Genomic DNA, 26,254 nt, shown 5'->3' with positions numbered 1-26,254 from the left:
AAGCAAATATACATTCTGAGAAATTTTCTTTTTCCTTGTTTCAAAGCATCTTTGGATATGTTTATCACCACATCAGATCCAGGATTGCTATCCCTCAACTCTTGAGCATAAGCCTCTAATCTGTTGTAATCATCAATGTAGCTACCCTCTAATTTCTCTAACACAAGTCTTTTAACCATCTTCATTGTGGAATAGCTAACATTAAGTTTGAATTGATCCTCCAGATCCACTCTCATGTCTTCCAATTTATACTTTGGATTATTTTGAACCTTGTCCTTGAAATAGTGTGCTAAAATATTGGCAGTAGCTCTTCTATTTTTATAAGTTGGGTCACAGTTATGTTCCAAGTTTAAGGTATTGATTTTAAATCCCTGATCTTTTCGATCCTTGGATATATGGCACCCAAAAGGATATCCTATGTCATATTTATATCTCACCCTAGTAGTGTCACTCTTCTTTACTTTAAGGCTCTTGCTAGTAGCAACTGCATAAAATCCCGCAACTCTTTTAGCTTCATCCAAGCTTTTAAAACTCATTCCCTTTTCTATTTCTTTGTATTTTTCTAGTTTATTAGTTACTTCTTTAGTCATTTCCTTCCAGAAGACTTCCAACTGCTCACGATCATAGTCACTAGAATCAGTTTCACTAGCACCCTCTTCATTAGAGGAGTCACAATCAGTACCAACCTCTAATGTGCCAATATTTTGTTCATTATACTGAATTATGTTAGGATCTATTACTTGTTCTTCACCGTCATGTATAGCAAATAACTGAACCACATTGAACTTGGCAGATAGTACATATATTAATTTTCTAATGCCCTCATCACCCTCAACCACATAGTATCTACCTGAAGACCCTGTGATTAAAATTTGTTTCACCTCCCTTAACCTAAGGACTTCAGTGTATTCAGCACAAATATCAATATAAGACAGCATATCCACATCATATCCTTGCAACACATGATTCAGATTTTTAATGTAAATTACATGAGGCTTCAAGACCCATCTGCTCCTATAATTAAAGACCAAGTCTACCTTCTCAAGCATTCTACAAAAAATGTCATATAAAAGCCATAGAGTAATAACCTGTCTTTTTTTAAATATGAGCCGTTAGTTGGAGTGGCATGTAAGGTCCAGGAAAATAACGTTAGGGATACCAATGGCCTAATAAGTGGACGAAGGTTATTTTTAACCCTGAAACTATAGTTCAGGGTCAGTTCTGGCCCTTTTCCATATATATTTCACTATTTATTCTTTTCCTTCTATTTGAACGTAAAAGAATAATAGTAATCGTCTTGATAAAGTTTAAAAGCAAGAACAAAAATAGAGTTACAATTTTATTTTGGGAAAGTTGTTAAGATCTTAATGTTATGTATTATAATTGATTTACCTATCATTATTTGATGTTATTGAGTGGATTTTGGTTAGATTCGATTGGTTTGGATGCGGATTTTAGAGGAAAAGCTCTGGTAGAGCTTTGATTTTCATGTGGAGCGAGGTAAGTATTGGGTCTAACCTTGATTTTAGGGAATTAGGAATCCTTGAGCTATGTGCTATGTGAATTACATTTATAGCGGCGTATATGCGAGGTGACAAATGTATATATGCCGTCAAAATACTTGCTTTCATACTTTTCTATTTTCATTATTTATTTTATTCTATTCTTAGCTGTCACATGCTTTAATTGCTTCATATGCCTTAATTTGCTACTTGTTATTTATTATTCTGGTATTATAATAATAGTTTCTCCCATGCTTTCATGATTTAATTGTTACTTGCCTTACTTGTACACTTTAACTGGCATATATTCGGATTGTCTTGTTTCTTATTGTAAATTGTAGCACTTATTGGTTCGGTACGAGATTTCCTTTATGGCATTGCTTTCTTATTCCTCATTCGTAGATCTTCTTGTGAAATGAGTTGCGAAATTTATTACATTTACTGATTTTTACCTATGGATCGGGTTGCATGTCGCAACAGGTGGAATAAGGAGGATTGACATGGTTAAATAAGGGAGAATTATGATATTGACTCTGATTATATGGTGGGATTCGGTTGCATGTCGCAACGTATTTTGCTTGTTATTATTGATATTTACATGGTGGAATAAGGGAGGATCGTGTTTGTACGGTGGGATCGGGTTGCACGCCTCAACGGTTTATGTGTTTTATATTCCTTATTGTGTTGTATTGGTTTCGATGTTTTTGTACGAGCCCTTGAGGATTGGTATTTCTGGTATTACTGGTTTTCAAGGATTGAGTTATTTTCGTGAGTTAACTGCCTTATTTTTCTGTTTTTCCCTTTCTTGTCATTATTATTATATTGTGGACAGGTTATTGTAAGTGACCAGCCTTAGCCTCGTCACTACTTCATCGAGGTTAGCCTTATAGAGTACATGAGGTCAGTTGTACTCATATTACACCCTGCACTTATTATGCAGATTTTGGAGTCGGTCCCAACGGCGGTCAGTAGATTACTCGGCTTGACTATCGGACAGAGGCTTGAGGTACAACTGCTCGGCATTTGTAGCCCTGAAGTCCCCTTCTACCTTATCCTAGATGTGTATTCTTTTCAGACAGTTTTACATTCATTCAGACCATTATCTGTATTATTCTAGTAGCTCGTGTACTTGTGACACCAGATCTTGAGTTGTATTTAGATATTTCAGTTGTTATGATTTTTCGCACTTTATTTCAGTCATTTTAGTTTAATTGGCATCAGTTAATTTGATTTGTTGAAAATGTCTTACAATTATTCTAGCGTTGACTTGTCTAGCAAGTGAAATATCAGGCGCCATCACGATCCCGAGAATGGGAATTCCGGGTCGAAACAGTATCCATCAATCTCTTTTTACTTAATCCGTATTTTATTGTGGTGTCAAATAAATATAAAATTGATTAAATCATGAAAAATGATCATTTTCTGGCAAATGCAAATCTTTCAAAGTGTTGTATTGCATATAGAAGGAACGTTAGAAATTTTAAAGAAAGAGATCCTTTCTCAAACATAATGAAAAGTACCAATTATAGAAAATAACGTATATTATTTTCTACGCAAAATATACAAACTCTTTATCCGTATAGCCGTGAATAATAAATCAAACAGACTCAATAAATTAAACAGACTCAGTATACATCATTGTCATCTCAGTTTGTGGACTTTTGTTCTTCTGCTTCTTTGTTTGTCTAAACTCTCCGTAAAAGTATGAGACGAAACCCCAAAGAGAAAGAAAAAGAGCAAGGCCCTTTTCACCTGAAAAATTTTCCCTAAAGAAAACTACAGCTAATACCTCAGTAACAGGAAGTAGAACTGCGATCATAACCCCAGACATCAGAGAAGAAGAGCAGTAAATGACTCCAATGACACCCACAAAGAAGCATTGCCAAATAATGGTAGTCCATACTATCACTGTGTAATATCTAGCTTCTCCGAGGTTAAATTGTTTTGCCTCCCTTGATATTGCCTGCAAATTTTGATCATTATATTAATCCTTGCTCTTTAATAAGATAGTGTATAGCTAAAACAAAATTAAAACCGAGAAAGTATATCTATGATATATCATCTTTTAGGTAAATATGTTCGAATCCAATACAGTTCCAGTTTTCATACATTTTTGACGTATTCAAATTTTGATATAACGCATCATGTACGCAAAATATCTTAATCAGTCTAAACCCACGATATTGATGTATTCCAAATTTAAAAAATGAATTCCATGACAAATGAGTCTTCATCCGTATATGTGGGATATGAATAATTTAGGGTTTCGAGCTAGTTCCTTCATTACTGTCCTATTACAGGCTTTTGTTCCCTCTTGTCATTAAGATCAGAAAATTTATGGGAAATGAAATGAGGAAAAATAGATGAAAGAGGGACGTAATTTGCGTCTTGACTCGAAATTTAAGAAAAATAAATTTATGAATCTTCTGTCTTCAACATATTTTAAAATATTTGTGTGTCTTTTAAGACTTTTCAAACCTGTGATTTTAAACTTGCATATATTGTATAGTTATTAAAAAATTTCTTATTAAGCGTAAAATGAGAAGTTTAAAGTTAAATACTTTCAAATGTAGAATTGTGTCATTTTATCTAAAATTGACTAATACTGAAAATTCAAATTATCTTCCCTATAAGATGTCCTTTTTGATGTGGAGATTGCTTAAAAGAAAATTACCTTTTGACGATGTAATAACTTTTTTTGGTCAGCAAATTATCTCTAGGTGTAACTGCTGCAGGACTCCACAGATAGAAACTATGCAACACACATTTGTCACTAGCGAGATGGCTCAAACTACCTGGAAGCACTTTGGTGCTCCACTGGGAATTCGTTGGGAAGACATGCCTATTCTTAACATACTTAGCAGCTGGTGGAACTCAAATTCTAATAACACAATTACTCAGATCATCATCAAGATCACCCCTATAGTCATATGCTGGGAGTTGTGGAAAGCTAGATGTGCATCAAAGTATGGAGGTACTAAAATTTCTTTTGCTAGAGTATAATTCCATGTACTTTCTCACTTGAGGTGGGTGGTCTCTAAGCATAACATCTCTATAGAAGGTTTTGTTCCATGGTTTTTTTTTTTTTTTTTTTTTTTTGTTCCATGGTATTTGATGTGTGACAATTTAAGAAATTTAACTGCTAAAATAATTTGTATTCCTGTAAGATGGGAAAGGCCTTTATTTGGTTGGGCTAAGCTTAATACAGATGGTAGCAAACAAGATAATGAATCGATTGGTGCCGGAGGTATATTAAGAGATCATAGAGGCAATATGAGTATGGCCTTCTCACAAAGTTTAGGGCGTGGTACTAGAAATATGGCAGAAGCTAAGGCTGCTTTGTTAGGCCTGCAATGGTGTCATTCAAATGGATATGATAGAATTATGCTTGAATGTGACTCCAAACTGGTTATCGATATGTTGAACAATACTTTGAAACCACCCTGGCATATTGACAGTATCATCAAAGAGGCACAACAACTCATACAAACTCACAATAGTGTTATTAGGCATTGCTGCAGAGAATCTAATAATGTGGGAGACATACTCGCAAAATGGAGCCATGAGATACATGAGATTATGATCTTCAATGACATTAATCTACCTATGCAGGCTTTCGGATATTATAAACTCGACAAGAAATAATTGCCTAATCTAAGACATAAAGTTGTCAACAACCATTTTTTGCGAGATGATAGTTCTGCTTTTTAATGTATGGTAGCTAACTATATTTGTATGCCTTTAAAGTGCTTTTATGTCCACAATGAGGCGAAAAGAGTTCTTTTTTTTCTTTGTGGACATATAAAGCACATATAACAGATCTATGATCATATTGCTCCATTTGTTGGATCTACTATATGTATTAGATATGTCTTATTTGTTGTTTTTCAATTATGTAATTTATCAGGAGGTTTTGGTTTTCTGTCCCCCTCCTATTGTATCTTTTCTTGGTTTTATAATAAATAACGTAGGGGTCAATGCCAAATCCCCCATTACCACTGGAGATGAAAGCCCGGGTCGTTGGAATTTTTTTTTAAAAAAAATTACTAATATATGATAAAATTTACGTGTAATTTTCTTGTAATGACTTGATTAAAAAAATTAATTTGAGAATGCATAGAATTTAAACCCACAAAAGAATACTATAAGATAACTGCAACAGGGAGTAAGATGCATAGGTAGTGATGAGTTTAAGGGGGATACCTGAAAATCGTTATTGGCGATCATTCCAATAGGGCAAAAAACTGTAGCAGCAAAACACATGACCATTTGAATCTCCAATACCAATGTAGCAGTAATAGCTTGCTTTGCCTTCAAGTAAATCAATTCAATACAAGGCAAAATGACTCCATATAAAGCTGCTGCCAAAAGTGTCATCATAAAACCAAGAATATAGGCTTTACTTGTCACACCCTCTAGCCGATCACCATTAGATCGAACACCTAATAAAACAGCACCAACTGTCAACAGAACCACTGCATTGATAGAGTAGGGTGTGAATTTCAGCTTCACTATGAAGAAAGCACCTATTGCCGTGAAGGCAAGTTGAGCAGCAAGAAGAAGTGAAGAGGTTGACACAGGAAGTTTTGAACCACCCCAAGAATAGAGAAAATCATCAACACCGGTGACAACGCCAATGACGAATGATGCGATGAAAATTCGGGGTGTTATAAAGTATAACTTGGCATTAGAATCTTCGGTTTTTCGGCGATAGAAGTACATGATGGCAAGAGGTATAAGGGTGAATGGTCATCCAGCAGTTTGTAACCAGCTGCTAAACCATACTCTTGAACCTTCCTCGACATAATATAGACGCATCATTAGAGGACCACCGCAGATACCAACGAGTATTAAACAGTTAATCAGCAGGAGGATTCTCCTCATAGTGGTGCTTAATCCATGATGTTCCATAATTTTTTTCTCAAGCGATTTGGATACTAATTAAGTTGGAGTAGTCTGCTGCTCAGGCTGAATGGTCTTCTTCTTGTACTAAGGTTTGGATTTTTGGACCTCTTGCAGTGATGAGATCTGCAGCCTGCGCCTATTTATAATTGAGAAACATTATAGTCATTCCCATGATTTGTTTCACGACATGGAGTGGCCTGGCCCCACTTTAAGAAGGCTTTTTTATGATTTAATTAATTGCGGTACTAGTAATTTTCATATGATTCACAAGGGTAGGATATAACAATAAAAAAATAAGTATTAAAGCAAAGACCAAAAAAGCAATGATTGTGAGTAGTTTTGTAATTAAATTGCAGTGTTGAATTTCTAGGGAAAACTAATAGCCCACCATGGACTGGACTGTGCCGCGTAAATAGCCTTGACTATTCTAATGGTTAGGCGTTGAATTATGCATTTGCACTTGTGAAGACAAAAATATGGATTAAATTTAGCACGGATGGGACAAACGTGGTTTTAATTAAGAATTGAATAATTTTATGAGTGGGTCGGTAGAATTTTGCATTTCCACTAACGTGGGTTTTAGTTAACTGTGTTCAAATTCAATAAATATGAATAGCCCCTCATATGCCAACAATAATAGCTTTTCTTATATGAAAGGATTCCCTCCGTTTCGACTATGTGCACTTTTAAATGTTTCAATTGCCACAAATAAATGACAGACATGTTTACAACACGACCAATAAAAACTGAGAAATTAAGAAAAAGAAAATCCAAACTGTTAATGAGCCGATCAGTATAGTATTGTGACACATATTAGTGAATTTTGAAATAATTGTTTATATAATTTAATAGAGATAGAAGAGTTATTAACTTTTTTATGTATTTCCAATATACAAAATGATTCTATCTTGGCTACATTACAAGTAAAAACAGTTTTAATTGAATTACAGCTTAGATGAATTATAAGATTTTATTTTAAAATGATGAAAAAGAAAAGAGCGTTAAAGTAAATTTTTTATTTATAGATATACGAATATACATAGTTTTAATACATGATTCTCTAAGTGTAGCTTATTAAATATATATATATATATATTGGTATTTATTCTTTTCCTCTTTTTGATTATAAAAGAATAATATTAATCGTCTTGATGAAGTCTAAAAGCAAGAACAAAAACAGAGTTACAAGTTTATTTTCTATTGAAATGAAAAACAAAAAGAGCATAATTTTAGAATTGCTACAATGCTGATCGTGGATAACATCTTGAACCTTTAATAATTAAATTTACTTGATGTATCTTTAACCATCTCTTATCTCAACCTTGATCTCATCAACCTAGCATCTTCAGGAAGTACAATGTCGTTTTTGTAGTATATTATAACTGGTTGTGTAACGATTCGACTGGTCGTTTTGCCTTCTATATCCCCATTCTCCTAATTAAGACTCTCTATATGTACTCTTACTATATTATGACTTGCGGGGATGGTAGTTCGGGTTTGAAAGGGTTCAGCTTGAAATCGAAATACTTAGTTCCTTAATAGTGGCTTAAAATGGTTAAATTTGACTTTAGTCAACGTTTTGAGTAAACGACGTCGGAACCGGGATTTGACTGTCCCAACAAGTTCGTATAATAATTTTGGACTTGGGCGTGTGTTCGAATCGGGTTTTGGATGATCCGGGAGCATTTCGGCGCTCAATGTTGAAAGTTGGCACGTTGAAGGTTTTTAAGTTCTTTAAGTTTGGTTTGGAGTAGGTTTTAGTCTTATCGAGGTCCACTTAGGATTTCGAGCTAGGGAATAGTTCCGTATATTGATTTAAGATTTGCATGCAAAATTTGGTATCATTCCGAGTAGTCTAAGTACGATTTGGCGCGTTCGGAGTAAGTTGAAAAGCTTGAAGTTGATTGTGAACACCTAATTTTTGACAACATTTAATTTTTTATCACTTCTTTTATGTAAATAATTTAGGAGGTTTTAACCTACTATTATTTTAGCTTTATTACACTTTTTATTATAGGATAAAAATACAAAAAAAAAAAAATTAAAAGGTGAATTATCACTATTAATATTTTTTAATTATTTTTTGTTTTTTAATAAACAAAATCCGAAAATATTATTATTTTTTTAAAAAAATAAAAAATAAAATTTCGGGAATGATTTAAAAAATAAGAAAAAGGGAAGTATTGAATTAAAAAATATATAAAACTAAAAATAGGTGGAATTCTCTTTTTAAAAAAAGTAAAAGAATGTAGAAAATTTAAAAAAAAAAGTTTTGTGGAAATTTTAAAAAATTAAAAAGTAAAAGAAGGTTAGAATTAAAAAATAAATATAAAGATATTTGAAAATTTAAAAAATTTAAAGTAAATGAACGTAGCATTTTTAAAAGAAAAAGGAAAAGAAAGTGGTTTGTTTTTTTTAAAGAAAAGATAAATAAAGTGAGATTCTCTTTTAAAAAAATAAAAAGTGGGATTTTAAATAAGATAAAGTAATTAAAGTTGGAATTTTAAAAATAAAAGTAAATAAAGGTGGTATTTCCTTTTCTAAAAAAATAAAAGTAATTTGTAAGTGGGATTTCTTTTAATTAAAAATAAAAAAATAATAAAAAAACAAATCTGAAAAATTTCGAAAATTTTGTTATAAATAGAACAGAAAATTTAGGAAGAAGAGGGTTCAAAAAAAGAGGAAACAATAGAGGGGAAGAAAAAAAGAAGGGGGCGGAGAGAGAGGTATACACTCGATATACACTCTGGATACACTAGATATACAAGGGCGTAATTCATTTTGGAGAGAGTAAAAAGATAGAACCAAATTTCTGAAATATTGAGAGAGGAAGAACACCAGAGAGAGTTCAAAGCTAGAAAGATAAAACAAAGAGAGATTTTCGGACTATTTTTCTTCTCCATTTTTACTGGTTTTCTCCGTGTTGCTGGGATTTCTGGATTGAGGTGTTGAAGCTACTGTGTTGGGCTTTCTGCTGCTGTATTTTGTTGTTTGCTGTTGCTGATTGCTTACCCCATTTTTCTGTTCTACATACCAGGTACACACATGAACTCACTGATGATGTAACTCTGAGATTAAGCATGAAATAAAGTATTTGGGCAGTTGCTCGCTGGATGAGGCGTCTGTTGTTATTCCATTATAAATGATAGTTGAAATATGTTTTGAGATGATTAACACTCGATGAAATTTGAAGCTGTGGAATGTGTACTTAACGAGGACTATATGGGATCAGTAATCTCACCTTATCCGATTATAGATTTGGTAGTTAAACACTAAATTCAGTGGCATAGACTTTCAGGTTAACTGTACACTCTAAATAGTCCAGTATGCTGTAATGTGGTAGCGAATAATGTTAGTTTTCCATCGTTAATTGTTAGTGTTAGTTTAAATGAGTATTGTTAAGCATGAATTTGTTTCCAGTGATCGTAAAGAAGAAAGACAAGTTTAAAAGAGGTTTGTGTCTCGTTGATTCAATTTCGTAGTCCAGCTGGTTCGAAGTATTAATGTGTTTGAGTGTTAATCTAGTAGTAGTGATTTGAATAATACCTTATTTTGAATTGGGCCTTTAGCTGGCTTGTATGAATTGGTTATTTTGTTGTGAACTATTTGAGCATATGTGAAGTAATTTGAAATAAGTGTAACAGATCTGGGCCTGCTGTTGGGCCTTACGTGACTGGGCTGCCGATGGACCAGTTTCCAGAGATGTTTGGTTATAGTTTAGGAAAAACACGGGTTGCCCAGCTCAGGGAATCTATCTCCCGATCTGTCCTCCAATGCCTAGTCAGTTGAGGCGTCTTGGGTCACACAGCTTGGGCCATTTGGGTCTGAGATTAAATGGAAGATGGACTGATAATACCCAAGGGATAGGTGGTGGATCTCATTATCTCACAATAATTAATTAGGATTTTATTTTATTTTAGAGACAAATAGAAAATCGTAGTCACTTTTAGGTTGGCTTTTTAATAAAATAAAATGAGATGAGCCTCGCCAAATAAAACGTACAAACGGCGGGGCCTACAATAAATGGTTATTTTAAATACTTAGACTTCGGGATGGGCCGTTTAACAAAATTCCACGACCTTCCCCAAAATAATGATACGCTAGTCGCTTTAGGCGCGCCTTTAACAATTTTCTTTCTTAAACTCGGGTGCACATTTATGTGACCCAAATTCAAATCTCGACAGAGTTGAAATGTGTCAATAACCACGGGTGCATTGATGTGACGTGGTTCGAGATGTATTTTCACGACGTCGCAATTCTTGTTAAAAATAATAATAATAAAAGCGGTAAACAGTTAAAATTTGCACATAGGTTCAACATGTATTAAAATCAGATAAATAAGCCGAATATGACAGTTGAGCGACCGTGCTAGAACCACGAAACTCGGGAATGCCTAACACCTTCTCCTGGATTAACAGAATTCCTTACTTAGATTTCTGGTTCGCGGACTGTAACACAGTGTCACACCTCCTTTTTCCGCCCCTAGGAGTTTTTTCCAATTAAAGGACAATCGAAAAGGGATTTGTTTATTTATTCAGAGTCGCCACTTGGGAGATTTAGGGTGTCCCAAGTCACCAATTTAATCCCGAATCGAGGAAAATATTTGACTTTCCAAATGAAGTCTGTGAACCAGAAATTCTAAGTAAGGAATTATGTTGACCCTAGGGAAGGTGTTAGGCACCCCGAATCCCGTGGTTCTAGCACGGTCGCTTAAACTGTTGTAATGGCTAAAATATCTGATTTTAATACATGTTCAAAAACTATAGTGCAATTTTAACTTTTAACCGCTTTTATTGTTATTATTATTTTTATAGAGAATTGAAACATCGTGAAAATATATCTCGAACCACGTCACATCAATGTACCTGTGGTTATCGGCATATTTCGAATCTGTTGAGATTTGGATTTGGGTTACATAAATGCACACCCATATTTAAGAAAATAATTTGTTAAAGACGCGCCTAGAGCGACTAGCGTATTGTTGTTTTGGGAAAGGCCGTAAAATTTCACTAGACGGCCAACTCCGATGTTCTAAATAATTAATACATACATTTGTGAGGGCCTCGCAATCTATACATTTTGCTAGGCGAGACTCATCTCATTTATTTTAAATGGACAGATCTTAAAGCGACTACATTTTTCTATTAAAATTAGTCTCTAAAATAAAGAAAGAAAATCCTAATTAATTACGAGCCTTTTTTATTTTATTTTTTTAAGAAAACATGGAATACTAATTGCTAGATTAATACAAATATTGATGAAAAGGAATTTCACTTAAAAATTTCGAAATTATAAATAAAATACAAATTCAACAACTAATATTCAAAAGAGTCAAATATAGCTAAATTAAAACTCGCATTGTTATAAAAAAAACTATTGAGATTAATTATTCACAACTATTTGAAACTAGATTTAACCATAATTACTAAAGCTTATTGGAAAGTTTATTAAACTTAAACGTTCTTCTAGTCTTGTTTGAACTCGAATCATGACTTAATGCCTAATTCACGAAATTTAGTTTAAATTCATGCCTTAGCTAAATTTAGCTACTTGTTCACGATTAACCTACTGCTGATAATCCTAAAACCTTCATAACTAGTGAATTAACCCGTTTTGCCGAACCGATTCATTAGAGACTAACTTATGTTATTTTCTCTTATTCCAATTATTATTCAGTAATACATGAAATAGCTTAAATACAATCAATAAAAGGAATAAAGAAAAAGCGAAATTACAACTTCAAAATTTCATTCTTCATATGTATTCATGCTTCCACATTATTAGCTTGCAATAGCTAGTATTACAGTCGTGTACCTGATATTGGAAGCAAAAGAAAAGGAAGATCAGCAGAAATTCAGTAGCATACAACAACAGCGTCACCCAGCAACCAGCAATGAGATACCAGTGACGGATTTTAAAACTCAAGATAAAAATTCAGAAAATACCAACAACAATCAACGGACAGAAGCCAAGGGAATCTTTTCAGATTTGAAAGACTAGTTAGTGTTTAACCCTTAATTTCTGAATCCGTATATCAGAATATTTGGATTGTATGTCAGGTGTATACTATTCTTCTTTTGAATTTTCAGAATATTTTTCTTTTTATTTTCTGAAGTCTTAGTATTTTTTCAGAATTTCCTCTCTCTTAAATTTTTTCTTCTGTATTCTGTCTCTCCTCTATTTTTTCTGTCCCCCCCCCCCCAAAAATCTGATTCAAACCTCTTATTTATCCCATCCAAAACCCTTTAATCAATTAATAACAACCACTTTCTCCTACCAAACTCACTATCTTCCCACTCATCCCCCACTACATTAAACAAATATATCAAACCATATCATTACATCTTGTCCCACATGCCTACCATAAACAATTACAATATCCCCCCCCCCACTACATTATGTCTTGTCCCCCATTATATTAAATAATTATATCACCCACACCCCATTACATTTTGTCTCTCATGCTTAACATAAAGAATCATTAAAAATGTTCAATTTCCAAACTACCCCTCCGATCTTATTGCAATTACCATTTACCCCTGAACGTACTGCAATTTACCAAACTACCCCATCAGCTATAACCAATTCACCTAATCAATCTCAACCAAAATATAGCTAATATGACCAATTTCTCAACAAATTCAACAACAAAATCATATGAACACAGATGAACAACATCAAATTAATGTGAATAAATTAACCATATTGGGAACCAATCCTGGTTAACTTAGACCAAAAATGGATGAGCAAGGAAACAACAATATTAACAACACAATACATGATTCAAACTAAATCAACAAATCAAAAACCAAAACATAAACACACATTAAATCACTGGATTAAAAATGAACTTCAAACAAAGATGAACATGAATTAAATCTATTTTAAACAACAAAACATGACGGATTCAAATGATTAAACCAACATATTTCCCTATTACAACTAAATTCTTTTAGACAAATAACAAAAATAAAACCGAAGAAGAAACAATTATGAATTTAAACTTGAATCTAACAACATTAACAATTTCTGAAAAATACATAAAACACATGAAACAAACTGAAAATAATTAATTAAACTTCAATTTGAATCTAATAAACATTAACAATTTCTGAAAAAATACATAACACATAAAACAAACTGAAAATTACGAAACAAAACAAACATTTGCCGATTTTAGATTTTGAGAATATCAAAAACAAATTACGGACAAAAAATGAAACTCAAAACCCACTAACCGGATTGAAACGACGAACTCGAACTAGGTATGGACTGTTTTGACGAGCCCAACCAAAACTCGAACAAACGACGGAGACGATCCTAAGAAGCAACTGAAAGAGGCGAAGCAAACGTGAAGCAACAATGATGGGGTCTGTTTGGACGTAGACAAGTGAAGCGAAGCCGCAGCTGCGTAGTTGTCCATGGCGACGAGGAGGCAGCCATGTGAGCTCAGGCTCGAGCTCGATGAGGGAGATGAAGATGAAGCAGAAGGCAGAAGCGGCATGGCCATGGCAGTCACTGCTGGTGGAGCTCGACGGAGCAGCAGCAGCAACGAGGAAGCAGCAGCGACGAGGCAGCAGCGGCACGGAGGAGCTGGCAGCATCGCGGCACAGTAGCAGCAGCGCGAATGGAGACGATGCAGCGGCAACACAGCTGAAGCAGTGATGGCGATGGGCTGGAGGGTGGTCGACGACGAGGAGGCAGCCATGGCTGCTAGGGAGGGGAGCTTGGTGAAGCTTTTTGAGAGGAAGAAGAAAGAGAGGGGCGAGTGGATCTCTTTAGGGGTTTTTAGGTTTTTTTTTATTTTGTTTTTTTTTAAATGCAAGATAGGGGGTGTTGGGTATTTGGGTTATGGATTGGGTCGATCCGGTTTTAAATGGACCGGGTCGTGGGGAAGGTTGGACAATTTTTTGGGCATGTGGCTTGAAATTGAAGAAGATGCCCAATTCCGACTTTCTTTATATTTTTGCTCTCTTTTCTTCTTTTATTTTTCTAAAACTAAATTCTAAAACTCCTTAAATTATTATTATTAAGAACTAAATTAAGTTACAAAAGCGCAAATTAACTCCCAATAACAATTAACGCACAATTAAGTAATAATTAAGCATAAAATTGTATATTTGGACATTAAAATGCTAAAAATGCAAAAGATGCCTATTTTTGTAATTTTTTAATTTTTGTAAAACAAAATTAATTACTAAAAATTGTAGAATTAAATCCTACATGCGAAATGCGACATATTTTTGTATTTTTTATTAATTTAACAAATAAACATGCACAGACAAATACAAATAATTACCCAAAAATGTCACAAAAATTCTCAAAATTGCACACCAAGGAAAATCATTTTATTTTGAATTTTTTTTGGGAGTAATTCTTTCATAGGGCAAAAATCATGTGCTTACAGCTGCCCTTCTTTTCCCGAAGACACGGAGGGTTTTCGTGCAAAGATAAAGTGAGCGATTTTTGCCCATCCGAGTACTCCGTGTGAAGCATTTTTTTTTTAAAAAAAGATTTGACCGAACCTTTGCTTCAGAGGTTTCCTACATATCCTGGGCTAAACAGGAATCAGGTCAATGTAGTTCGGGAAGTTTTGGTAGCTGGGACTACCGTGGGATTGCAAGGTTACTGCTGTTGCATGCTTTTACCACTGCTTACTGATCTCCTTGTTACACCGTGCTTAAAAGAAAACAAGAAGCTAGGCTAGACTGCAATTTATTCTTGTTGCCTTGCTTTCTTGTCGGCTTGTGTTTCCTCCGGTGTTTTTCTTCCGTGAATTTGGGGATGACATTGGCCCTTTGCTTTTCTGAATACCAGTTTTCATCATTTTGTTCGGTCCGCTGGGGACGTGGCTTTCTTCATTAAGCTTTACGGCGGTTCCTCTGGGGGTACGGCTCGCTTCATCAGATTTGTTATGCTGGGCATGATTTAATGTTCACATGCCACTTCTTTCAAGATGCGTCTTTTCTTCCTTTTGACACATGCGCTTGAATTTGTGCTGGGACCTCTTGTTGCAACATTCTGCTTCCCGATGCTGGGGATTTTTATTGTTTCCTGCTGGGGATTCCTGTTGTAACCTTCTGCCTTCCGGTGGGGTTACTGATTTCAGAATCTGAAGTATAAGACTAAAAAGTATTCCTCTCGTTATACAGGTGGGCTCCTGACTTCAACGCTTGAAATGAAAAGACTGAAATGTATTCCTCTGTTATATAGGCGGGCTCCCAACTTCAATACTTGAAAAGTAATACTGAAATGTATTCCTCTGTTCTATGGGCGGGCTTCCAACTTCAACACTTGAAATGAAAAGATTCAAATGTATTCCTCTGTTCTATGGGCGGGCTCCCAACTTCAACACTTGAAATGTAATACTGAAATGTATTCCTCTGTTCTATGGGCGGGCTCCCAACTTCAACACTTAAAATGAAAAGACTGAAATGTATTCCTCTGTTCTTATGGGCGGGCTCCCAACATCAATACTTGAAATGTAAAGACTGAAATGTATTCCTATGTTATATGGGTGGGCTCCTAACTTCAACACATGAAATGTAATACTGAAATGTATTCCTCTGTACTTATGGGCGGGCTCCCAACTTCAACACTTGAAATGAAAAGACTAAATGTATTCCTCTGTTCTTTGGGCGGGCTCCCAACTTCAATACTTGAAAAGTAATACTGAAATATATTCCTCTGTTCTTTGGGCGGGCTCCCAACTTCAACACTTGAAATGTAATACTGAATGTATTCCTCTGTTCTTTGGGCGGGCTCCCAACTTCAATACTTGAAAAGTAATACTGCAATGTATTCCTCTGTTCTTTGGGCGGGCTCCCAACTTCAACACTTGAAATGTAATACTGAAATGTATTCCTCTGTTCTTATAGGCGGGCTCCCAACTTCAACACTTGAAATGTAAAGACTGAAATGTATTCCTCTGTTATATGGGCAGGCTCCCAACTTCAATACTTGAAAAGTAATACTGAAATGTATTCCTCTGTTCTTTGGGCGGGCTCCCAACTTCAACACTTGAAATGTAATACTGAAATGTATTCCTCTGTTCTTTGGGCGGGCTCCTAACTTCAACACTTGAAATGTAATACTGAAATGTATTCCTCTGTTCTTATGGGCGGGCTCCCAACTTCAACACTTGAAATGTAAACACTGAAATGTATTCCTCTGTTATATGGTCGGGCTCCCAACTTCAACACTTGAAATGAAAAGACTGAATGTATTCCTCTGTTCTTATGGGCGGCCTCCCAACTTCAATACTTGAAAAGTAATACTGAAATGTATTCTTCTGTTCTTTGGGCGGGCTCCCAACTTCAACACTTGAAATGTAATACTGAAATGTATTCCTCTATTTTTATGGGCGGGCTCCCAACTTCAACACTTGAAATGTAAAGACTGAAATATATTCCTCTGTTATATGGGCCTCAACTTCAATACTTGAAAAGTAATACTGAAATGTATTCCTCTGTTCTTTGGGTGGGCTCCCAACTTCAACACTTGAAATGTAATACTGAAATGTATTCCTCTGTTCTTATGGGCGGGCTCCCAACTTCAACACTTGAAATGTAAAGACTGAAATGTATTCCTCTATTATATAGGCGGGCTCCCAACTTCAATACTTGAAAAGTAATACTTAAATGTATTCCTCTGTTCTTTGGGCGGGCTCCCAACTTCAACACTTGAAATGTAATACTGAAATGTATTCCTCTGTTATATGGGCGGGCTCCCAACTTCAATACTTGAAAAGTAATACTGAAATGTATTCCTCTGTTCTTTGGGCGGGCTCCCAACTTCAACACTTGAAATGTAATACTGAATGTATTCCTCTGTTCTTTGGGTGGGCTCCCAACTTCAATACTTGAAAAGTAATACTGAAATGTATTCCTCTGTTCTTTAGGCGGGCTCCCAACTTCAACACTTGAAATGTAATACTGAAATGTATTCCTCTGTTCTTATGGGCGGGCTCCCAACTTCAACACTTGAAATGTAAAGACTGAAATGTATTCCTCTGTTATATGGGCGGGCTCCCAACTTCAATACTTGAAAAGTAATACTGAAATGTATTCCTCTGTTCTTTGGGCGGGCTCCCAACTTCACCACTTGAAATGTAATACTGAAATGTATTCCACTATTCTTATGGGTGGGCTCCCAACTTCAACACTTGAAATGTAAACACTGAAATGTATTCCTCTGTTATATGGTCGGGCTCCCAACTTCAACACTTGAAATGTAAACACTGAAATGTATTCCTCTGTTATATGGTCGGGCTCCCAACTTCAACACTTGAAATGAAAAGACTGAATGTATTCCTCTGTTCTTATGGGCGGGCTCCCAACTTCAATACTTGAAAAGTAATACTGAAATGTATTCCTCTGTTCTTTGGGCGGGCTCCTAACTTCAACACTTGAAATGTAATACTGAAATGTATTCCTCTGTTCTTATGGGCGGGCTGCCAACTTCAACACTTGAAATGTAAAGACTGAAATGTATTCCTCTGTTATTTGGGCGGGCTCTCAACTTCAATACTTGAAAAGTAATACTGAAATGTATTCCTCTGTTCTTTGGGTGGGCTCCCAACTTCAACACTTGAAATGTAATACTGAAATGTATTCCTCTGTTCTTATGGGCGGGCTCCCAACTTCAACACTTGAAATGTAAAGACTGAAATGTATTCCTCTGTTATATGGGCGGGCTCCCAACTTCAATACTTGAAAAGTAATACTTAAATGTATTCCTCTGTTTTTTGGGCGGGCTCCCAACTACAACACTTGAAATGTAATACTGAAATGTATTCCTCTGTTATATGGGCGGGCTCCCAACTTCAATACTTGAAAAGTAATACTGAAATGTATTCTTCTGTTCTTTGGGCGGGCTCCCAACTTCAACACTTGAAATGTAATACTGAAATGTATTCCTCTATTTTTATGGGCGGGCTCCCAACTTCAACACTTGAAATGTAAAGACTGAAATGTATTCCTCTGTTATATGGGCCTCAACTTCAATACTTGAAAAGTAATACTGAAATGTATTCCTCTGTTCTTTGGGTGGGCTCCCAACTTCAACACTTGAAATGTAATACTGAAATGTATTCCTCTGTTCTTATGGGCGGGCTCCCAACTTCAACACTTGAAATGTAAAGACTGAAATGTATTCCTCTGTTATATAGGCGGGCTCCCAACTTCAATACTTGAAAAGTAATACTTAAATGTATTCCTCTGTTCTTTGGGTGGGCTCCCAACTTCAACACTTGAAATGTAATACTGAAATGTATTCCTCTGTTATATGGGCGGGCTCCCAACTTCAATACTTGAAAAGTAATACTGAAATGTATTCCTCTGTTCTTTGGGCGGGCTCCCAACTTCAACACTTGAAATGTAATACTGAATGTATTCCTCTGTTCTTTGGGTGGGCTCCCAACTTCAATACTTGAAAAGTAATACTGAAATGTATTCCTCTGTTCTTTAGGCGGGCTCCCAACTTCAACACTTGAAATGTAATACTGAAATGTATTCCTCTGTTCTTATGGGCGGGCTCCCAACTTCAACACTTGAAATGTAAAGACTGAAATGTATTCCTCTGTTATATGGGCAGGCTCCCAACTTCAATACTTGAAAAGTAATACTGAAATGTATTCCTCTGTTCTTTGGGCGGGCTCCCAACTTCAACACTTGAAATGTAATACTGAAATGTATTCCTCTGTTCTTTGGGCGGGCTCCTAACTTCAACACTTGAAATGTAATACTGAAATGTATTCCTCTGTTCTTATGGGCGGGCTCCCAACTTCAACACTTGAAATGTAAACACTGAAATGTATTCCTCTGTTATATGGTCGGGCTCCCAACTTCAACACTTGAAATGAAAAGACTGAATGTATTCCTCTGTTCTTATGGGCGGCCTCCCAACTTCAATACTTGAAAAGTAATACTGAAATGTATTCTTCTGTTCTTTGGGCGGGCTCCCAACTTCAACACTTGAAATGTAATACTGAAATGTATTCCTCTATTTTTATGGGCGGGCTCCCAACTTCAACACTTGAAATGTAAAGACTGAAATATATTCCTCTGTTATATGGGCCTCAACTTCAATACTTGAAAAGTAATACTGAAATGTATTCCTCTGTTCTTTGGGTGGGCTCCCAACTTCAACACTTGAAATGTAATACTGAAATGTATTCCTCTGTTCTTATGGGCGGGCTCCCAACTTCAACACTTGAAATGTAAAGACTGAAATGTATTCCTCTATTATATAGGCGGGCTCCCAACTTCAATACTTGAAAAGTAATACTTAAATGTATTCCTCTGTTCTTTGGGCGGGCTCCTAACTTCAACACTTGAAATGTAATACTGAAATGTATTCCTCTGTTATATGGGCGGGCTCCCAACTTCAATACTTGAAAAGTAATACTGAAATGTATTCCTCTGTTCTTTGGGCGGGCTCCCAACTTCAACACTTGAAATGTAATACTGAATGTATTCCTCTGTTCTTTGGGTGGGCTCCCAACTTCAATACTTGAAAAGTAATACTGAAATGTATTCCTCTGTTCTTTAGGCGGGCTCCCAACTTCAACACTTGAAATGTAATACTGAAATGTATTCCTCTGTTCTTATGGGCGGGCTCCCAACTTCAACACTTGAAATGTAAAGACTGAAATGTATTCCTCTGTTATATGGGCGGGCTCCCAACTTCAATACTTGAAAAGTAATACTGAAATGTATTCCTCTGTTCTTTGGGCGGGCTCCCAACTTCACCACTTGAAATGTAATACTGAAATGTATTCCACTATTCTTATGGGTGGGCTCCCAACTTCAACACTTGAAATGTAAACACTGAAATGTATTCCTCTGTTATATGGTCGGGCTCCCAACTTCAACACTTGAAATGTAAACACTGAAATGTATTCCTCTGTTATATGGTCGGGCTCCCAACTTCAACACTTGAAATGAAAAGACTGAATGTATTCCTCTGTTCTTATGGGCGGGCTCCCAACTTCAATACTTGAAAAGTAATACTGAAATGTATTCCTCTGTTCTTTGGGCGGGCTCCTAACTTCAACACTTGAAATGTAATACTGAAATGTATTCCTCTGTTCTTATGGGCGGGCTGCCAACTTCAACACTTGAAATGTAAAGACTGAAATGTATTCCTCTGTTATTTGGGCGGGCTCTCAACTTCAATACTTGAAAAGTAATACTGAAATGTATTCCTCTGTTCTTTGGGTGGGCTCCCAACTTCAACACTTGAAATGTAATACTGAAATGTATTCCTCTGTTCTTATGGGCGGGCTCCCAACTTCAACACTTGAAATGTAAAGACTGAAATGTATTCCTCTGTTATATGGGCGGGCTCCCAACTTCAATACTTGAAAAGTAATACTTAAATGTATTCCTCTGTTTTTTGGGCGGGCTCCCAACTTCAACACTTGAAATGTAATACTGAAATGTATTCCTCTGTTATATGGGCGGGCTCCCAACTTCAATACTTGAAAAGTAATACTGAAATGTATTCTTCTGTTCTTTGGGCGGGCTCCCAACTTCAACACTTGAAATGTAATACTGAAATGTATTCCTCTATTTTTATGGGCGGGCTCCCAACTTCAACACTTGAAATGTAAAGACTGAAATGTATTCCTCTGTTATATGGGCCTCAACTTCAATACTTGAAAAGTAATACTGAAATGTATTCCTCTGTTCTTTGGGTGGGCTCCCAACTTCAACACTTGAAATGTAATACTGAAATGTATTCCTCTGTTCTTATGGGCGGGCTCCCAACTTCAACACTTGAAATGTAAAGACTGAAATGTATTCCTCTGTTATATAGGCGGGCTCCCAACTTCAATACTTGAAAAGTAATACTTAAATGTATTCCTCTGTTCTTTGGGTGGGCTCCCAACTTCAACACTTGAAATGTAATACTGAAATGTATTCCTCTGTTATATGGGCGGGCTCCCAACTTCAATACTTGAAAAGTAATACTGAAATGTATTCCTCTGTTCTTTGGGCGGGCTCCCAACTTCAACACTTGAAATGTAATACTGAATGTATTCCTCTGTTCTTTGGGTGGGCTCCCAACTTCAATACTTGAAAAGTAATACTGAAATGTATTCCTCTGTTCTTTAGGCGGGCTCCCAACTTCAACACTTGAAATGTAATACTGAAATGTATTCCTCTGTTCTTATGGGCGGGCTCCCAACTTCAACACTTGAAATGTAAAGACTGAAATGTATTCCTCTGTTATATGGGCGGGCTCCCAACTTCAATACTTGAAAAGTAATACTGAAATGTATTCCTCTGTTCTTTGGGCGGGTTCCCAACTTCACCACTTGAAATGTAATACTGAAATGTATTCCTCTATTCTTATGGGTGGGCTCCCAACTTCAACACTTGAAATGTAAACACTGAAATGTATTCCTCTGTTATATGGTCGGGCTCCCAACTTCAACACTTGAAATGTAAACACTGAAATGTATTCCTCTGTTATATGGTCGGGCTCCCAACTTCAACACTTGAAATGAAAAGACTGAATGTATTCCTCTGTTCTTATGGGCGGGCTCCCAACTTCAATACTTGAAAAGTAATACTGAAATGTATTCCTCTGTTCTTTGGGCGGGCTCCTAACTTCAACACTTGAAATGTAATACTGAAATGTATTCCTCTGTTCTTATGGGCGGGCTCCCAACTTCAACACTTGAAATGTAAAGACTGAAATGTATTCCTCTGTTATTTGGGCGGGCTCTCAACTTCAATACTTGAAAAGTAATACTGAAATGTATTCCTCTGTTCTTTGGGTGGGCTCCCAACTTCAACACTTGAAATGTAATACTGAAATGTATTCCTTTGTTCTTATGGGCGGGCTCCCAACTTCAACACTTGAAATGTAAAGACTGAAATGTATTCCTCTGTTATATGGGCGGGCTCCCAACTTCAATACTTGAAAAGTAATACTTAAATGTATTCCTCTGTTTTTTGGGCGGGCTCCCAACTTCAACACTTGAAATGTAATACTGAAATGTATTCCTCTGTTCTTATGGGCGGGCTCCCAACTTCAACACTTGAAATGTAAAGACTGAAATGTATTCCTCTGTTATATGGGCGGGCTCCCAACTTCAATACTTGAAAAGTAATACTGAAATGTATTCCTCTGTTCTTTGGGCGGGCTCCCAACTTCACCACTTGAAATGTAATACTGTAATGTATTCCTCTATTCTTATGGGTGGGCTCCCAACTTCAACACTTGAAATGTAAACACTGAAATGTATTCCTCTGTTATATGGTCGGGCTCCCAACTTTAACACTTGAAATGTAAACACTGAAATGTATTCCTCTGTTATATGGTCGGGCTCCCAACTTCAACACTTGAAATGAAAAGACTGAATGTATTCCTCTGTTCTTATGGGCGGGCTCCCAACTTCAATACTTGAAAAGTAATACTGAAATGTATTCCTCTGTTCTTTGGGCGGGCTCCTAACTTCAACACTTGAAATGTAATACTGAAATGTATTCCTCTGTTCTTATGGGCGGGCTCCCAACTTCAACACTTGAAATGTAAAGACTGAAATGTATTCCTCTGTTATTTGGGCGGGCTCTCAACTTCAATACTTGAAAAGTAATACTGAAATGTATTCCTCTGTTCTTTGGGTGGGCTCCCAACTTCAACACTTGAAATGTAATACTGAAATGTATTCCTCTGTTCTTATGGGCGGGCTCCCAACTTCAACACTTGAAATGTAAAGACTGAAATGTATTCCTCTGTTATATGGGCGGGCTCCCAACTTCAATACTTGAAAAGTAATACTTAAATGTATTCCTCTGTTTTTTGGGCGGGCTCCCAACTTCAACACTTGAAATGTAATACTGAAATGTATTCCTCTGTTATATGGGCGGGCTCCCAACTTCAATACTTGAAAAGTAATACTGAAATGTATTCCTCTGTTCTTTGGGCGGGCTCCCAACTTCAACACTTGAAATGTAATACTGAATGTATTCCTCTGTTCTTTGGGCGGGCTCCCAACTTCAATACTTGAAAAGTAATACTGAAATGTATTCCTCTGTTCTTTGGGCGGGCTCCCAACTTCAACACTTGAAATGTAATACTGAAATGTATTCCTCTGTTCTTATGGGCGGGCTCCCAACTTCAACACTTGAAATGTAATACTGAAATGTATTCCTCTGTTATATGGGCGGGCTCCCAACTTCAATACTTGAAAAGTAATACTGAAATGTATTCCTTTGTTCTTTGGGCGGGCTCCCAACTTCATCACTTGAAATGTAATACTGAAATGTATTCCTCTGTTCTTATGGGCGGGCTCCCAACTTCAACACTTGAAATGTAAAGACTGAAATGTATTCCTCTGTTATATGGGCGGGCTCCCAACTTCAACATTTGAAATGAAAAGACTGAATGCATTCCTCTGTTCTTATGGGCGGGCTCCCAACTTCAATACTTGAAAAGTAATACTGAAATGTATTCCTCAGTTCTATGGGCGGGCTCCCAATTTCAACACTCCTTAAAGTATAACATTCTGATGGCGTTATTCTTTCCTGCCTCCTTAGTCATTTTTCCTCTTACTTGAATCATCTCGTTTCAGAACTGCTTTCCTCAAAATTAGTGTTTCATTCCTCCGAAAATTGCTGGGGATATCACTTTATCCAGACCTGCGTTGGCTTCCTTCTTCCCCCAAGTGGGTACCTGATTTTTGAGAAAATTTTCGCAATGAGAAAATTTTCTGCCCCGGTTTGATGATCTTCTTTATGGCCTGTCTTTCCGCCATCCGTAACATTTCTTTTCCCTGCTTCAAATCAAAGAAAGATTTTGTTAGTTTAAAAACATGGTGAGTGGTCGTGCCACTCCTGCTGGGGATTATTTTTTCCTTTCTCCCTTCCCTGCTCGATGTTCCATTACACTATCAGAACTTGCTGGGGATGATATTAATTGCTGGGGATAATCCCTTTCTGCTGGGGATATCCCTCTTCATGCTCATTGCTCTCCTTGATTTGTCCACGGGCCTTGGCCTTGAGGTTTATCACCTTTGATTTCGGCAAGGATATCCCTCTTTACACTCGTCAATCCTTTTGTCAATTCCCTTTTGCTGGGAATATCTTTTTTTTTTTTGACAGTGGCCTCGCACTTGTTCCTTGCTGACTACACCACTTGGATGTACTAGTTAGATCTCATCTTGTATGATTGGAAAGTTGATGGCCTATTTTGAAGTCATTTCCCACTGGTTCTGACCAAACAGACTCTACTGGGGAAGGTTTCTATAAAAGGAGAAAGATAAACAAAAAGGGGAACCGAATAAAGGACAAAGGAAAAATATGACTCTTTAACAAGAGAGACTATAAATAAAAACCTATCAAATGCAGATACCGACTCTAATGGTCATGACATGTGCATGTGGCCTATCCTTCGCCGTCGATCGTCTTTCAAGATCTTCATTTGACGATTCCCCATCTGATTCTCAATCTTATTCGACTTGTAGTGCCCAAAGGGTTTTCACTATCAAGCCTCTCTCATTTTGGTTGTTTTTTTTTCTCTCAGCTTTCATCGTCCGTGAAGATTTTCACCGATAAGACTCTCTCAGTTGTATCACTTTACAGCTCGGGATTTGGAGTGTTGCCGATATGACTCTTTCTGCTGGGGATTAGAGTCCTTTCTGCTGTGGGACAGAATGTTATGTTCACCGGTAAGACTCTCATTTGTCTAACTTGGCATCCTTTGCAGACTGATCAGAAGGTTTTTCTTTGGACCGTAATGTGGGTTTTGGATAGGCTAGAAAGAAAGGGTATTAAAGGATAAAAAATAAATCAATTTGAGGTTCAAAATTACAACCTTCGGAATCATATTTGCTTATAACAAGCGCAACCCTTGTCCCAATTTCTTGCTTGGGGATTATTTATTTATTTTTTAATTTTTTATTACACCATGACCGAGCCGTGAGGCGCCTACGTATCCTCTTTGAGGAATCAGGTTGAACGTAGTTCCCAATTCCTCCGTTTTCTTCTGACTTTCTTTTGTTTGTTTTTTTTTTATCATTTTTCTTTTCTTTTCTCTTTTTCTTTTTTTTTCATTTTGTTGTTTTCTTTTCTTTCTTTTTTTTTTCTTTTTCTTTACCTGCCATGCTTGTGTTTTCTAGTTGCTGCTAATGATTCCGAACGAGGGGTATGAAAGAAAATAAATAAGGCTGAAAAGGGGTAACGAAGGATAAAGTGTTTAGGTAGCAGAACAAAATGCCTTCGTCATTCCAGTCTTCAAAACACGCCAAGTACAAACAACACAATTAAACCAACCGCCGAAAACATTGGTAACATCTTTTGATCGCACCAGAGAACCATATCCACACATAACATCGTTGGACGCCACTCTCATTTACTTGCCCCAATTTCTCATGGTTTGGGCTTCAAATGATCTCAAACCATTCTTCTTTCTTTTAAACGTTTTGATCACCTTTCCGGGGTTTTATGATTAACTTTAAAGACTAGGCCCAAACTGTGTGCGCATGTCATGTCACTGGAATCGGCGCTAAACAAAAATTATAAAAGGACCAAACAAAAAGATGACTGGAAATAATAAAAGACCGGATTTTGTATTAGACTACCGGTGAAATGGTTTGAATAACAAAACAAACAAAACAAACCAGAATAAAATCCTAAAACAGCATGGACAAAACTTAAACAAACCGCTATGACAAAATGGAAAGATAAGAAGGTTTGACACAAGACAAAATCCGAATTACAACCTTAATAATCCGGAGAACAGAAATGACAACAAAATAGACCATCAAAAGCTTCTCTCTTGATAACCAAGGAACGAAGCGTCCTCCCATTTTATCAAAAATGGCATCTCAGCCA

The 26,254-nt window shown here is 36.4% G+C and overlaps 1 protein-coding gene across 1 annotated transcript; it reads right to left on the bottom strand.

Moving 5' to 3' along the window:
• Window positions 1-3,025: 3,025 nt before the first annotated feature.
• Window positions 3,026-6,540, bottom strand: LOC142181568 (purine permease 1-like). Its single transcript, XM_075254505.1, has 2 exons — window positions 5,706-6,540; window positions 3,026-3,465 (listed from the first exon to the last, which is right to left on the bottom strand). Exons 1-2 carry the CDS (start codon window positions 6,222-6,224, stop codon window positions 3,118-3,120), a joined length of 867 nt encoding a protein of 288 aa, XP_075110606.1. The 5' UTR covers window positions 6,225-6,540; the 3' UTR covers window positions 3,026-3,117.
• Window positions 6,541-26,254: the final 19,714 nt, after the last annotated feature.

Source organism: Nicotiana tabacum, chromosome 6, assembly GCF_000715075.1.
Source record: "Nicotiana tabacum cultivar K326 chromosome 6, ASM71507v2, whole genome shotgun sequence".
Classification (NCBI taxonomy): Eukaryota; Viridiplantae; Streptophyta; class Magnoliopsida; order Solanales; family Solanaceae; genus Nicotiana; species Nicotiana tabacum.
Note: the sequence above shows the minus strand (reverse complement) of the source record. Positions and strands in the feature narration are given on the sequence as shown.

Coding starts and splice junctions, on each gene's coding strand:
- LOC142181568 (XM_075254505.1), bottom strand. CDS start 6,224: ATGTACTTCTATCGCCGAAAAACCGAAGATTCTAATGCCAAGTTATAC. Junction 3,466..5,705: donor TCGCCAATAACGATTTTCAG/GTATCCCCCTTA, acceptor CAAAATTTGCAG/GCAATATCAAGGGAGGCAAA.